At 35.6% G+C, this 16,142-nt stretch overlaps 1 protein-coding gene across 1 annotated transcript in view; it reads left to right on the forward strand.

The window, feature by feature from the left end:
• USH2A (usherin) overlaps positions 1 to 16,142 on the forward strand; it is a 371,949-nt gene that overhangs the window by 187,744 nt on the left and 168,063 nt on the right. Inside the window, 3 exon segments of the mRNA XM_031059531.1 lie at positions 864 to 1,011; positions 7,742 to 7,893; positions 11,625 to 11,787. Of these exon segments, the coding sequence (XP_030915391.1) occupies positions 864 to 1,011; positions 7,742 to 7,893; positions 11,625 to 11,787 (463 nt within the window).

Raw genomic sequence — 16,142 nt, forward strand, 5'->3', positions numbered from 1 at the left:
AACTGAAGCTAATCCTTTCAAATAAAATATAACAGATTGAGAGAAACATTTTGTTCCTGGACATCTGGAGAGCAAGATTCTTTGTTTGCTGATGATCCACTTGTCCACTTTAGTACATGGACAACTTAGAAAAACACAGATAATAATCCCATAAGTTTTATGTATGTCCAAATGTAAATATTTGTTGAATTCAGGTTTTTATTAATTGTATTATTAAACAAAACCCTAAAAATAAGCAATAACCTAACACAAAGATCTTTCAATCCAGTAGCAATATATACATATATATATTTGTATGTTTTTTAACATGTGTAGTCTTGTCATCAGCATTGGTGCAAATAATTGGCAAAGCATCACATGGACCATAGCTGTGTACATGTAAAACTTTAAAAGCCTGTTATATAAAGGATATGCACTTTTGCCTTCACGTTATATTATTTCATATCCCAAACAAAATACAAAAATTGCATGGTTAACATTTTGTTCTCTGGCAACTGAAATACAAATTATTTTCCTTTATTTTCCATAAACATGTAATAATAACAACTAATACACATTGATTTATAATAGGGTGGTTTTTACTATTATAATTGCACATGCTCTGGGTGCTGTTGTGAAGTACAGAAGAATGTTTTAGCTATAGTATGCCTAAAAACTAAGTATCATGAGTTACTATACATCCTCTTGTTATTTAAGAAAAGAGGTAAACAAATCTATGCTAAGAAGAAGGTCTTACCTGAAAATCACAGAATTACTAAGTTGAGATTTGGAAGAATGATGAGACTTAGGCAAAAAAAAAAAAATTGATAAAATTATTGGTACTACTTTGAAAGGTGTTTATTTGTTCTGATTAATATTTTAAGGCTTGCACTGGAGGTGGGTGTTGTATAAGCGAAGCCAGCGCAGCTATAACAGATGAGAGTACACCAGAAGGGGTTCCTGCTCCAAAAGCCCAGTCATATGCATCTGACTCCTTTAACATCTCCTGGACTAAGCCTGAGTATCCGAATGGTAAGTGAACTCTTTTAGCCTCAAGTTAAAAAGATGATTAGTAAAGGTAAATTAATATTCTAAATGGCAGCTTATATGTGGTGCTTAATTTTTAATGATCATTTTAGCACATAAAATACCTGAGATAGTATCATTGTCTGCAGCTGGGAGATTGTGGTTTTCAGCCCAACGTGCCGTTTCAGTGGCTCAAAAGTGCTCCCTTTTGATAGTACTTGTGTACTGCATCTCATTGTTCAATGTTTTCCAGGGCAACTGAGCTGAGGAACAGGCATTCTTGAAGAATATCGGTCTAGGATGTTAATTTCACCCTCCAATAAAACATTAATTTCTTTTACATTAATTGATATGTAATAATAATTAGATTTGTGTTCTGCATACTCATCATATAGTTGTACTTTTCTATGGCTGTGAAAGTTAAACAATATGCTTTCTTTTGTTTAGAAATGTTTTCCATTTCAAAATGTCCACGTGTAAAACTTCTAGACAAATGTTACTTTTCTAGTGGGGTTGCACGGTATCATTTGCTTGGAATTTGCTCTGATTTTAGCAGTTTAAATCACTGCTACATGCATCATAATAAAATCAGAGTGATGCTATGTAGGAATCACTAAATTTGAAGTATCAGAAATGTTTTTCTTTATTGGCTCATGATATTATTTCAATATATAGAATTATTTCTCCCAGTGGTTTCACATAAATTTCATTTTTTCCTGCAAGTTTTTTTCTCACATTCAGTTGTGATAAAGCACATCCTACTTGTTCAACTTCACTAAAGATATTTTAAATGATTCCCCCAGAAGTGGTGATTGTATTCTGTAAGGTCTTACATTAAATTTAGAAAGAAATAAGAATATGTCACCTGTTAAATTATGTATTTGATAATTTATGGTTCTTTGGAAGTCATTGTGGAAGATTTTACTTCCTAGCCCCTAAGAAACTTTCTAACTCTGTTTCTAAAATCTCATCAGCATGTGTGGCAAAAGCAAGGAGGCAGGAGAAAGGGGAAGGGTAAGGGATGGGAGGAAATGGTGAGGACGGTCATGCATGTAGCTTAGTGCTAAAGTCTGAATAATTTTCCCTGAAATAGGCATTTTTTAATAGTTAATTTCAGGGCCTGATCTTGTTATCCTTGCATTGTGGAAAAAAATGCAAACCATTTAGAGAGTGGTTTAACTAATCGAGGAAATACAAATATATATGTCCATATACATATTTATACATGCATATCAACAGCACACAATAAAGGTCTAGAGTTTAAGAAATAAATTTTCACAAGCTTCCTTTAAAACAACTAAAAGCCAGGATGCATTACTGAATTTGGGTGTTGTAGATTGTTAATACAGCATTTACTATGTACAGCTTGGCTCTCATTTTAACTACAATAAACAACTTGCTAGGAAGCTGCTGAGGATGTTGGTGCACCCTCAGCAAGTTTGCAGATGTTTCCAAATTGGATAGGAGTGCAGGGCAGGAAGGCTTTGCAGAGGGTGTTGTACAGGCTGGATCGGTGGGCTGAGGCCAATGGTGTGAGGTTCAACAAGGCGCAGTCTGGGTGCTGCCCTTGGGTCACAACAATACCAGGCAGTGCCACGGGCGGGGAAGCTGCTGACGGGAAAAGCACCTGGGGGTGCTGGTCAACAGAGGCTGAACTGCAAGAGCCAGTGTGTGCCCAGGTGGCCAAGAAAGCCAATGGCACCCTGGCCTGGATCATCACTGGTGAGGCCATCAGGACCAGGGTGGTGATTGTACTCAGCACTGGTGAGACCACACCTCCAATCCTGTCTTTAGTTCCAGACTTCTCACTATAAAAAAGGGCATTGAGGTGCTAGACTGAGTCCAGAGAAGGGTAATGGGGCTGGGAAAGATGCTGGAGTGCAAGTCAGATGAGGAGCAGCTGAGGGAGATGGGGGTATTCAGCCTGGAGAAAAGGAGGCTGGGGGAGATCTTATCCCTCTCTACAACTGCCTGAAAGGAGGGTGTAGCCAGGTGGGGGGTCAGTCTCTTCTCCCAAGCAATAGGACAAGAGGAAATGGCCTCAGGTTGTGCCACAGAGGTTCAGATTGTGTATAAGGAAAAATTCCTTCATGAAAAGGGTTCCCAAGCATTTGAACAGGCTGCCCAGGGAAGCAGTTGAGTCACCATCCCTGAAAGTATTTAGAAGATGCAATGTGGCACTTTGGGACATGGTTTAGTGGTGGATTTAGCAGTGCTGGGTTAGCAGTTATATGGACTCAATGATCTTCAAAGTCTTTTCCAACCTAAATGATTCTGTGATTTATCTAATAACATATTTTCTCATTCTCCAATTTTCTATTTCCATCCTTTCTCCATTTTCTTGAAAAGACTTTTTAAAAAACTCAACAGCAAATAAGCTCTAAAAGTTTTGACTGAGCAAGTGCTTAATCAGGAAGGTTCACTTTGTTCAGTGACTTTGTTTTGCTCATTCTCAGCACATCTTTTGGGCTGCCTTTTGACCATATAATCTATAATGGCTGTGTCAGTGTTTTAAAACTGTGTAAGAGACTGAAAAATACCATAGTTGAGAAGAATAAAATTTGAGAAAAACCAGCAGAAGATACTTAGGTACTTTCCCTAAAACTTTCTTTCTTCAGCATTCTACTGGTGCATTCTTGATTTTTCTTTTTTTTTTTTTTTTTTTTCCAAAAGCTTAGAAGCTGTTTCCTGCTTTGAACTGAGTTGGATCAAACTTGGTGTGTTCCAGGCTGCTAAGCAGTGCTTTTCAAAAATACTGAGCTTGGCTTTGTTTCAGGTGGAAACCTCAGAATTGCAAAGATTTGCATATCATAGATTGTCATCTCCTTATTAGATCTCTGGGGCCATTCCTTTCTCTCCTGCCTCCTTCCGTTTGCTCCTGCTTGACAGATGCTACTGTTTATTTCCATGGGCTGAGGAGGCTTATCAGCTTCCAGTGGGTGTGTGGGCTGGCTGGGGCTTGGACAGCACAGACTTGGCTATGCCCTCGTGATGTATATGGGCTCCAGCTGCTTGCTGTGAATTAGAAAAAAATAAGGAGAATTAAAATGCTACCCTGGAGGTCAGAGGTGGCAAAAAGGATTAAAGGCTACAAAGCTTCTTCACAAAGATGGCACAATGAGGGGAAATAAGCTTTGGGGTACAGGAACACCTAGGCCTGTGTTGTCCAGGTGTAAATATCGAACTTTGAGGCTACAGGTTTTTATTTAATTTAAGGCTTATTTACATTATATAGAGGGGAAAAAATTCATAGAAAAATGGGAAATTAAACACGTAATTCTTTGTTGTAAGTTGCTTCAGAAATATAATTTATGTATTAAGTAGAAAAAAGACTTTTGGAAGATGGCATGTTGAATATTGATATTTTATTTTGTCTTATTTTCAATCCAGCAATAAAATGGTGGATAGGACATGGCCCAGATTCTGCCACCCTACACATACATATCACATATGTATGTAGATAATAGGTAGTATAGACAATATTGACCATTTAGATGCAAGCAATGTAGGGAGAGGCTTGTGAAATCGTGTGTCATCAGATATTCTGCTTTGACCTTTCATTATTCTTGTGGCCTTAATAAACAATGATCTTTTCTTCAGAGCACATCCATTATAACCTTGCCATATAGTTTGAGATCTGCTATTTTAAAATCCTTGAAAATTTTCCACTGAAAATTTTTCTTAGCTGGTCAATTCTCAAAAACTTCATTTTGTGTTCATGTCATAGATAAAACCAAATCTAAATCAGGATTGTATCTTCCAAGGCCATGTGGAATTTTAATGGAAAATAGTAGGTATAGTAAAAACTGATTTATAAAATTATTCAGTGAACTAAGCCAGTACTTGTTCTTGCAAATCCTTGTGCTTATGAGAGACGACTGGTGTTTGTAGTCAGTGAAATTGATGTAGGTAAAAGTATGTTTGCTTAAGATTTGACCTGTAGATTGCACCTTAAGAGTAAAGTGCTTGTAGTACTTTGGATTCAAAACCTCTTTAATGTCTTGAATATCATTGACACATTATATGGTCTCACCCAGAGAGGGGAAAGGAGCAAGAAGAAGATTTTATAACTTTCTTCAGTTTAAGTTTGATTTGCATTCTTGGTTTTCTTTTCAATGGTGGAACATAATTGTACTGTAGACAATAGAGATTTTGTCTTCAGTGAATGCATGTTTTGACCTAGCTACCTAGACTTCAAAACTATGAAGAAACTGCATCTTTTCATAGTGACCACATGTTGCTCAGGAGGCCTTGTAAATCATAAAAATGTCCTATAGTCTTAAATATTTTATGCATGGTAAACTTCAGCAGTATCTAGAAACTCTTGAGAAGTTTGTTAACTTTGGGCCAACTTTAAACTTTTTCTCTGTATATTTTGGAAGTCTATACTGGTGAAATAGGGAGGCAGAGTTACTTATCCCCAGAAAATAGTTACTGCTAATTTAGAAAAATGGCTTCATATCTCAAAAATGGACTATTAGATAATTTTCTTCTGAGACGTACTTTTTTTTCTTTCTTTTCATACTGTAGTTTTCTCCATCAGTGTCCTACAAGGCAAGGGCAGAAGTAAAATCAAGAGGTAATGGATCAGATTTTTGGAGATGATTGTTCTCTGTCTGTACTGGGAGAACTAACAAAAGCTCACAGAGCTGAACAGCAAGCTGCTCCTCAAGTGGGGGTGCTGCACAGTGCTGTGGCTTTAGGAACTCTCTAAAACATTAATGACAAGTGACCTGACTATGATTCATACTGTTATCATAAGTATCAAATGAATTAATAGTGATTTATTAGGCACTGATCTGGGCTCTCTGGTGACCAGTGACAGGACCTGAGGGAACGGCATAAAGGTGTCTGAGGAGATTTAGGTTGGAGATCAGGAAAAGGTTCCTCACAGCACCAGCCTAACAGAGTTCAGGAAGTGTTTGGACAATGCTGTCAGGCACATGGTGTGATTCTTGGGGTTGTCCTGTCAGTCCCTTCCAGCACAGGTAGTTTTAAGATTCTACTCTATGGTACTTTCAAGGGGTTAGTGCTACAGGTATAGTAGGTGCTTAGAGTTATCTCAGTGTTTGGCATTTTTTGCCTGTAAAACACATCCTTAATGCTAGCATTCGCATTTTTCCTCTGAGATAAGCAAAGTATTTTAAAGTATATACCCATATATATATATAAGATTTGTTTATTTATTGGAGGAAAAATATCAACCATTCATGTTATTGCTTCACAAGCAACTAGACACAGAACCACAAGGGTTTTTTGCTTTAGAAAGCCTGTCAAATGTGGTAAGATTGATAGTGTGTGATTTTCCAGGACCTCCTCCTGCACATCTCTGCTGTCTGAGCTGAGTTTAGCCTCTCACTTTTCTAGAAGAGAAAGGAATTGAGGAGCATGTGAATCACTTCACCGTACTCAGACCTTTAGCGTATAAATCTTTTGAAGTAGAACTCTTCAAAGCTCAGCTGAAACAGTTGTGTGTACACTTTTATTTATGATGCAGTCCTCCACTTTGTGGAGGGGAAAATATTTTTTTCAATTTCACATCGAATCTTCCTCAATGTAGTTTCAAAAAATTAATTTTAAGGGAAGGAATGGTGAACTGAGCTATAGTTTTACAATAGAATTTGTTTTTATAATGGAAGGATTAGAAGGCATCCTCTGAACTAAAATCACTTCAAATGAACCCTATAACTTTGCATTTATTTGGCTTAATATTTCTCATTGAAGTAACTTTTAAAAAGCGAGATTATTCAGAAGTAAGAAAGATGGCAGAATAGCCCTAAGAAAAAGTGCTGCTTTGCAAGCTCAGTTTCTAAAGTCTAAGCCAATCTGTAAAACTAAGTTTTTAGTTCATTAAATTCAAAATACTCTACAGGATTTGTTATCCTGCCATGTACCTTTGGAAGAACAAAGTTTTAGAATTTGTTATAAATGCAATAAGCAATCACTTGCAATTTTAGTTAGTATTAGCCAGGTATACAAGAAGGACCATTCTTTCCTCTGTCTAAAAATCTTGCTAATGTTTGAGTTTCCAAATATGTTTTCTTTCTGTAGATTGAGTAGGAAAGGAGTAGTTTACTTCAAGATTTTTTCTACAGCATATTGAGAAGGAAACAGTAATCATTACACTTTTGTGATTTCATGAAGAAAAGTGGGTAAATTTTCCAACCACCCCACTCGTGCCCCAAATTGATGAAGTATGTAGTTTGTTGGCAAAGCAGTGGAAATCTGAAGTAATTGTTAGAAGGAATAAATATGAAAAAGGTGTTTTGTGTGACAAAATTATTTGTTACTGATTCATTGTAGTTATAGCACTGATTTGTCCTTCAACATTTTGATTATTTTGGAGATTTTATTTCTAAGTCTGAACCTGTTAAGATGTGAGATGTTTTTTTGTATTGTTTGAAAAGCCATATGCAGAATAGACTCTAAACCAGAATTGCCTCAGTTTCCCTCATTCCAGGATGGTGTTGGCTGCCACTCAGAAACAGGTTTGTTAAGGGGTAATCTTTGGAATAGTGTAATTTTTTAAAGACATGCTGTGCACTTGTAAGGTTTGCAATAGTTAAAGATGGGAGAGTATGTTTCTTTTGAGTTTTACCTTCCCAGTCGTGCTAAGCAGTATCTGCTCAATTGTAAACAGTTTGAAGTACTACTACTGCCTTGGTGTCTGTAGCATTAGTTTTCTTCTAAATTCTGTAGCTTTTTGGTTACTGAGTGCTCTCACATTGTTTTATAGGTATTATTACTAGCTATGGATTGTACATGGACGGTGTTCTGCTGCAAAATTCATCACAGCTAAGTTGTTATGCTTATGGGCTTGCTCCTTGGAGTCTGCATTCCTTCAGAGTCCAGGCATGTACTGCAAAAGGTTGTGCTTTAGGTCCACTGGTGAGTACCTTAATTTACATTCTGGGAATGTAATAAATGTCAGATGACAGTGAATATCAGAGTAAATGGTGATGATTCACTCTGGGCAGTACTAACCCATCTGGCAAAATGTGACATTTAAAAAAAAGATCCTGTTTAAGAGCTGCTAAAGATTCAATAGGTCATTGTTAGGCACCATTCCAAAGTAGAACATAGGTACAGTGAGGGAAGACAAAAACGGAGGCTGAAACACACATTATTGAAATTAAATGGAGTTAATATGTTTGAAAGGTGCAGGTGTGCTTTAACCAGATTTACAAGGATGTATATAAAGAAAGAGTTACTGTTCCATTAATGAGCAAATTTCTGGCTGCTGGACCGAAAGGACTAAAGTTAATTTGAGAATTGCAGAGGCTAGAAGTGGCAACAGGAGCAAGGAAAATATGGTAATTCATAAATCTTTTGAATGCAAGAATGTGATCAAAATATTATACTTGACAGATTTTAGCAGTCTTGTGTAACACCCCATTTTTTTCAGGATTTGAGAATACAGGAATATTAAATTTGACAAATTTATGAAAAACAGACCTCCTGAGGCTTTTTTATTTTGTTAAAGGTTTTTGGATATATAGCTGAACTGATATATCTAGTATGATTTCATAGTATAGCTGATGAATAACTAGAATCATATCTACTGTGCTTGGTTTTGTTTTCAAGCATAACCAAGAGAGAGGCCTGTGCTTATTCTGGGATTTAAGTTTTTGTTTAATTCAGCTTTAGTTTTAGGCTTCTAAATTTGGTAGAAAAAACAGATGGAAGAAAAAAGAGGTTTGGGAGGGTTTTGTGTTTTTCTTTCTATTTTTTCTACCACAATTTATTTTTTATCAGGAAGGAACTTCCAGGTTTTATTTTTATGATGTAATTTGTTAGTCACATTTCCAGTTTTATTTCCAAGATTGCTTTCATTCAAATGCCAGTAATGTTTTCTCTCTGCAGAAGACAACTAGACTTTATAACCATTAAACAGTTTATAGCTTGCTCTACTTTGAAGAATATTCATTCTTAAGAGCTTGAATGGCTTTTTGCCAGTTTTTCTTGTACATTTTTTGCAACTTCACATATACCCCAAAAGCAAACCTTGTTTTAAGGTACCTGATGTGCAATAACCTAATCCCTTGTGTTGGTAGTGATGCTGAAGACAACTCATTACCAAACTTTGCATACAGATGAAATATGTAAGTTTTCAGTACTACTGTCCTATCAAATAGGCATCAAAACGATAGAAGAGAACACCAGTGGTTACAGTTTAAAAAATATTTTTAGTAGTCTTTTTTGATGTCTCCACTGAACTACGAACTTGTAACTTGTCTTTTGAAACAATTCGAAGGGGTTGCTGTAGCTGATACTCATCTGCATCCCATGATCAGTGCACAAACTGTTTTCCAGAGCCAGTGATCCATCTCTAATCACAGGAATTGAAGTACTTCTTGATTTAGGCTCACCTAAGTGCTGCCAGGAAGTTAAAGCACTGGATCTTCATTTGATTTTTAAAAAAAGATTTTCATATCAATTACAGAGTAAACCCAACACTTAAAAAAAGAAGAAGAAAAAAAGAGAAACCTAATGTTTTGCCTCTGCTCTAAATAGTATGGGAAACATTTCCCAGCAGTAAACTGATAGGCTTCCAGCTATTTTTGTTGCTGATCTTGTGCTTAATGTGCCCTAATCGATCAAGGAACATCATGTGATGTTCCCCTAAATAGGGAATTTGTCCACCTTATATTTCTGAAGGTGGCTCTGAAGATCTTAATTAATTATGAGAGCATTAGCTGTTATTCTATTTCAAAAACTTGGTTTTGTTCAGCTTAGATAGTTCTTGTTTGACTTTTTTTTTGTGACTATGAGTTATTTTTAAGTGAGATGCAAATTGCTAAGTAAATTAAGAAAAGCTGCATTTTATTCTCTTCCTATTACACTCAAGATACTGCTTTTGTCTGTTCTAATTGTTTGGGTGTTTTGTCCCTAAAGAGGGAAAAAAATGGTTTATTAAGGGCTCACGTTGCCTGTAATAGATTCTTCAGAGAAATTCAAGAGCACTCAAATTATGCTAGTTTTGAAATGTGTTACCTCTTGTTAATGTCTTATAAATAAGTGGAAATGTTCAACACTGACTATTTCTCATCTCAACCCACTGCTATTAAATTTAAATTTCAGGGTTTTAGTAATATGTATGCTTGTACTTTTCCCAATATTACTATACCTATTCTATGATTTCTATGATTTGGTGTCACTTCTATGATACAAGAGCCTTTGTTTATTAAGTTATTAGTAAATATGTCTGAAAATACTACGGGGTGGTGTAAAATAATATTTAGAAAAATAAGTGTGAAAAAGGTTTTCTGTGCCATATGTTTATATAGCACATCATAAAAAAAAAGCTAAAGACATAGTACAGCTGTTGCAACTGTTTAGGACATGATACAGATTGCTGCAAATTTATAATATTTAAATATTTTTTGATTCTTCTTCAGTAGAAAAACATAATTGTTATTAATTTCTTCACATTTTTCATGTTTCTGATTGGAGCACTTAGGAAATTTAGGAGCACTTTACTGGAAATTACTTTGTTTAGAAAGCACAGTTTAGTCAAATCCTTCCATAAGGATGTTTTTGACTAAAATACCCAAATAATCAATGTGGCAGTGATCCAATAAATCTATGAAGTACTTGTTTATCTTTAAGCATGCACTTTATCCTGTTGGCTTTACTGCAACTTATCACTTACTTTCAATATAAGCAAGTGTATAAATAGAGAAGCACATGTGGAGGTATTGATGCGCATGGCACTTGTAAACAATGAGCTGTCCAATCTTTTCTTCTGAAAAATACAACATTCATGTTTCAAGGACAGAGAAAATATGTTTGGTTATTTAGATAACAGTGCAGGTGTGGCAGATTAAAAATAGCATTTATTAGCACTCCCAAGAACTTGCAGCTGAGAGGCACTTACAGAGGTGTGAAACCATCTTATACCTTAGAAAACACCAAATAAATAATGTAGTAGAAACAAAATTGTCGCCATAAATAACATAATAACAAGTTACTTTGTTCCATAGCACTGAATGTTTACTACGAGTTTTGAAATTTCAATAGTAAATATCTGGAATATTTAATAAGTATTTATTTAGTTCCAGTACAAATCTTTCCTATTCAGTACATTATCCAGCTTTTTTATATTTTATTTTCTCTTAAAGATTTACTTTTTATTGCAACTTAATTTTATTAGGTGAATGTGAAAGTTAATTTAGGGAGCAGTCAATATTCCAGAAAGGAATTTTTGTCTGTTAAATGTCTGTAATAATTTACTACAGTGTTTAAATGCATGTTCCTTGCAGTTGCTTTTAAAACGCAGAAAGTTACATGGTCTTCTGTTGTTGTTTCCTTTCCTTACACTGAGATCGTACATCCACATGAGGTGGGTGTAAAAATAATTAAATAATTTAAAAAATAATCTTCCATTCTTTTTCAGTATTTGTTTCCTGTTTCTTACAGTAATCTCTATTTAAAGTAGGTTAGTAGCTGAACAGCTTCAAACAAATGTAGATTAAAGGACAGCAACATGCTTAAAAATTAGGATTCTGCCAGTGTTAGTTACTTTTTCTTAATTAAGAAATACCTTTTCTTGAACTTTGCATCTCTCATTCCTCCTCTGTGACTATGGCACCAAATTCCATTTCCTGTTGAATTTGCAGGTAGAAGCTCGGACCATGGAAGCTGCCCCTGAGGGAATGGTTGATGTATTTACTACTGTTGATGGGTCCAAAGAAGTTCAATTAAAATGGCTTGCCCCAAATAAACCTAATGGAAAACTGACCTACACAGTCCTTGTCACTGGTCTGTTCTATGCTGATCAAGGTATAATTTTCCCTTCATAATAAGTCTAATGATAACATTGATATTCCGTTTATTTAAAAAAAAATTCTTTAGCACCAAATTTTTCTACTTTTTTGTTTTTCCCTGTGCCATTGATTATTTTAGAATTATCAATTTTTATTTAAGAACTGCTGCTTTGATTTATGGTGCTTTACATTTGTACAAACACATAAATTGGCAAATAAAGATAAGCTCTCTGCACTCATTTAGTCTCTAGATATACACACAGAGTCTTATCTTGCCACCTTCTCTCAGATAAGGAAGCTATGCTCACAAAATTTCAGTTGGTTTGCTTATATAAACCACTCATGAGAGCTGGTCATAATATGGTTGATCATGGGTATAATTTGAAGAAGAAAAGGAAAGAAAACCAACTCTTTATTTCTATATCATATACAGACTCAACATGAGATATGAAAGCCTGACAAGTAAGAGTTCCCTGCAGGTTGTTCTTTTGCTGCCACTGGTTTATGTTGCAGGTTGTTTCTTTTTTTTTTTTTTTTACATCTTTTAAACTTAAACATAACAATGTGGTCTTGGGTTAAAATGTTGCTAAATCGGAGCAGGCAGAGTTAGTGATGTCACCCCTATGTAAAAGCCTAGGGCACTAAAGGTAATTGGACATTTTTTCCAAATGTATTACAAAACGTGTGTATTTTTTAGTTGAAAGTAGAACGCCATGTCCTCTAATTATATAAATGTAAAATACTTGGGCAGTGAATAAAAATGAATATTCACAAAATGAGTATGAGCTTTTAATATGTCAATTTGAGCTATAAAGCATGCTCTAAGGTATAATAAATAATAAAATATTGTACACAAGTAATGTTTATGAATTTTACCTAACAATGTTGTCATTAATTTTTAGTGCACTTTAAACAGCATGATTGACATTAGGCAACTATAAAAATGTTTTCTTATGAGTATAATATGAAATTGTGGTTGAAAATAATGTTTGGATGACATTTAATCCTTCTATGTACTGTTCCCAATTTTAATCAGTATTGTAAATGCAGTAACAGATAGAGAATTGAATCGCTGATGACTTTATAACTCGCCTCTTCTTTTCTGCTCAGAATGAGACTGGGTTGTTGCTTCCAGTACTGGTGCTAAAGAGAGCATAGCTGCTGTAATTGCTGTCCTCTGCAAAGTAGTTTATAAATGAACTTGTTTGTGTGCTCTTTGGAGAAACACGTTCACTGAGGAGGGTAACGTGTGGTAGGCAGTCTCAGCTGACCCCTCACAAAGGCTGTTGTGTCCCTTTTTTATGCAATGAAGGCTTTGATGTATTCTGCTGTGAAGCACTTGTAAGATTATGAGGAGAAGGAGTGATGATCAATATAAAAAAAAGGAGCAACATTTTGGCTGGACCAGTGACAGCAGAGCCATTTCCGCCAAGGCAGCAGGGTGAATAATGCAAAAGCCATATTCCCCTTGTGTTTAATCTTGCATTGTTTTTGCAAAGAAAATTTCTGCTTGCTTTCTAAGTCGTGTCATCCTCGGTTGTCATCCCGTCTCTCAAACCATCAAAACGGTATTAAATGTTGCAAAGCTGTGCAGCTAGAGAACTTTCAAAAGTCAGAACCCATTTGCAGAGCAGCCGTTGTAGAAAATGTATTCTGTTCTCGGCAGAATTTTCCTTCAGTTCTTTCCACTGAGAAGTTTACTGATTTCTCCCAGTGGAATCTGCTGGAATTTATCGGTTCATGGTTGGCAGTCACAGATTAAGGTAAATGTCGATCCGTAATGACCCTCTACATGTTAGTATTGCAGTAAAGCTGGGCTTTTATGTCAAAGATATCGGAGAGGGAGCTATTACACATGACAGGGGTGATCAAGGGACTCCAGACCAAGGCAAGCATTATTAAATATTGACTAGTTCTGTGATTTATGTAGAGCTGGAGGAAAAAAGTGACTTTTTAACCATTATATATTCTTCAGCAACGAAAACCAGCCATTTATCTCCTGCTGGTAATAAAGAACAGAGTGCCTGCATATTTTAGTGGAGGGAAAACCTGGCCTTATAAATGAGATGGACTCTTTCATGATAACATTTCAGTTTGCTAATTGCCAAAAGCAAAACAGGCAAATTGGAAGCAATTATAAGAGTCGACTTGAACTGCCTGCTATGTTAGTTCAACTCAGGAGAGCCGGGTGGTGGTGGAAGAATCATTGGGGAATAGAACCCAGAAAATTTCATTACGTTTGTTCATTGTTGCTGAAACTTTGCTTTGCAATGCTAAAGAAGTTAAGAGTGCTTCCCCCCAGAAGTCAGAGCTCTAGCAATTGACATTTAAGCTGGCTGTTTTGGGGTTATGCAGGAAGGAAATTAAGCATTAATTCATCAAGCTTATATAAGACATCATCTGTTCACAATATTTACACAAAGTTTATTGAATTGTCTGATGGCTAATTGGTATTTTCTTGACATAATGAGCAACTGTATTTCATCCTTTGCTGCATTGTCTGTTAAAGAGGCAGGGATTAAAATGTAAAAAGGGGAGAGGGAATTCACCTAGAAGGTGAATATAAGCATCCAAATGGCTGCATCTATCACTCAAGTTGGTGGCTTGCTCAGGAGTACCTTAAGTGTCAGTTTGGGAAGCAGTGACCCCACTGATACTAGATAATTTTTTAATATCTCTCAAATGAAAAATCTTTAAGATAATTTTCATTAATGAAAACTCAAGCTTCTGGTAGGAATGTGAGAGTTTAATAGACAAACATCATTTCCCAAATAGTGCAGTCACCTTCTCTTATTAAGAACAAATTTAACTAACTTCTGTTGCAAAACACTGCAAAGATTATTAGATGTAAAAATAATATCTATTATGAAGGAAGGGGAGATGTAGGAGTTTGTCTGGACAAGTCATTCCAGCCCATGACCTATTTTTATTTGAAAATAGGGATACTCAATAGGATACTCAATTACATAATTCTAAGAACTTAAGAAAAATCCATCAGATAGGAAGAGTATTATGAAAAAAAAACAAACATATTTTGGCAATAATTTTATTAAAATTTACTATTTTTGTACTTTACTTAGATATCTGTTTTGAAGTGAAGTAGAATTAGAAAGGATTGAAGCTAAAGGAACTTGAGTGAATATTTAAGCATATCAAGACATATTGCAGAGGTATCTATGATTTGGTAATTGGGTATTATGTTTGATCAAAGAATTGGATTCATTATATTAGTATCTTTTTCAACTTTAGCTTAACTATGTGGGGCCTAGGAGGTCTACCTTTGAATCTAACATATCTTCTTGGCCTTTTTTTTACTCTTAAATTAAGAAACAGTGTGCCTCAGAGGGGTGGATTCAAGAGATACAGACTTTTTGAGGAGTGGAAATCCTTCTGCATAAGTATAGCCCCTGGACAGAGCAAAGGATCCCACTACGAGAGCACGATTTTTTTCTAATGCACGTTGTATTTCTACATTTTTGCCCTGCCATCCCTAATGTATATTGTGAAACTCTGTTTGATATGTTGTTATCTTATCAGTGCCCTACTATAGCATATGGTATGTTGAGATAGCAGGTCAATGACATGGAATGTGTTTAAATAACGTGTAACTTAACACTTTCTCTGTCATGAACCTGTTATTCCAACGCTGTAGAGGCACCAGCTAATCTCATGCTGAATATTCTGTGGCTCTTCCTAGGCTTAGCACCTTTCCTTGTCCTGTTCCAAATCTTTCAAATTTCACGTACCTAGGTCTCTGTCTGACTGTCTTAATATTTGGTTACACTGCTTTTTCACCAAATGGCTCTGCCATTCATCATGTTTGTTTAGGATACCATATAACTTTTCACCATCTGCTTTTAAAAATATGCACATCTCATAGCAATTCAAGGGAGCAGCATGACAGCTTATTGGTTATTTCCATGTTCCAACAAGTCATATTTAATTCTAGACCTTTTTTTCCCAATGGGGCCAGATCATCTTAAGTAATTTGCAAAAGATTTAAAGTTGCTGTGGGGTTTTTTTGGAATGGAGAATGTTTGTCTTCTTACAGTAAAAAAAAAAAATCCTGTAAAACAAAATACTTCAGCAAAGGGCACATTGTAGTGAATAAAAGCAAGAGAGAATGTTTTAGCTGTAGTGCGTCTACATTCTGACTTTTGACTTAATTCTGACTTTTGATTCCAACATAAATGTTTTGTAATGCATAGCCTGTTTTTCTGTTACTGCTGATATTTCTTTTATTTTAAGACAATGACTTGGCAAGGTGTTGGTAAATAGTGTGTACCTGTTAACATTATCAATAACCAAATTGAAAGTCAAGCAAATACTATCACAAACTGATGGAAAAGGTCACTGCAAGTGTGAAATGAA

This window comes from Geospiza fortis, unplaced genomic scaffold, assembly GCF_000277835.1.
Source record: "Geospiza fortis unplaced genomic scaffold, GeoFor_1.0 scaffold41, whole genome shotgun sequence".
NCBI lineage: Eukaryota > Metazoa > Chordata > Aves > Passeriformes > Thraupidae > Geospiza > Geospiza fortis.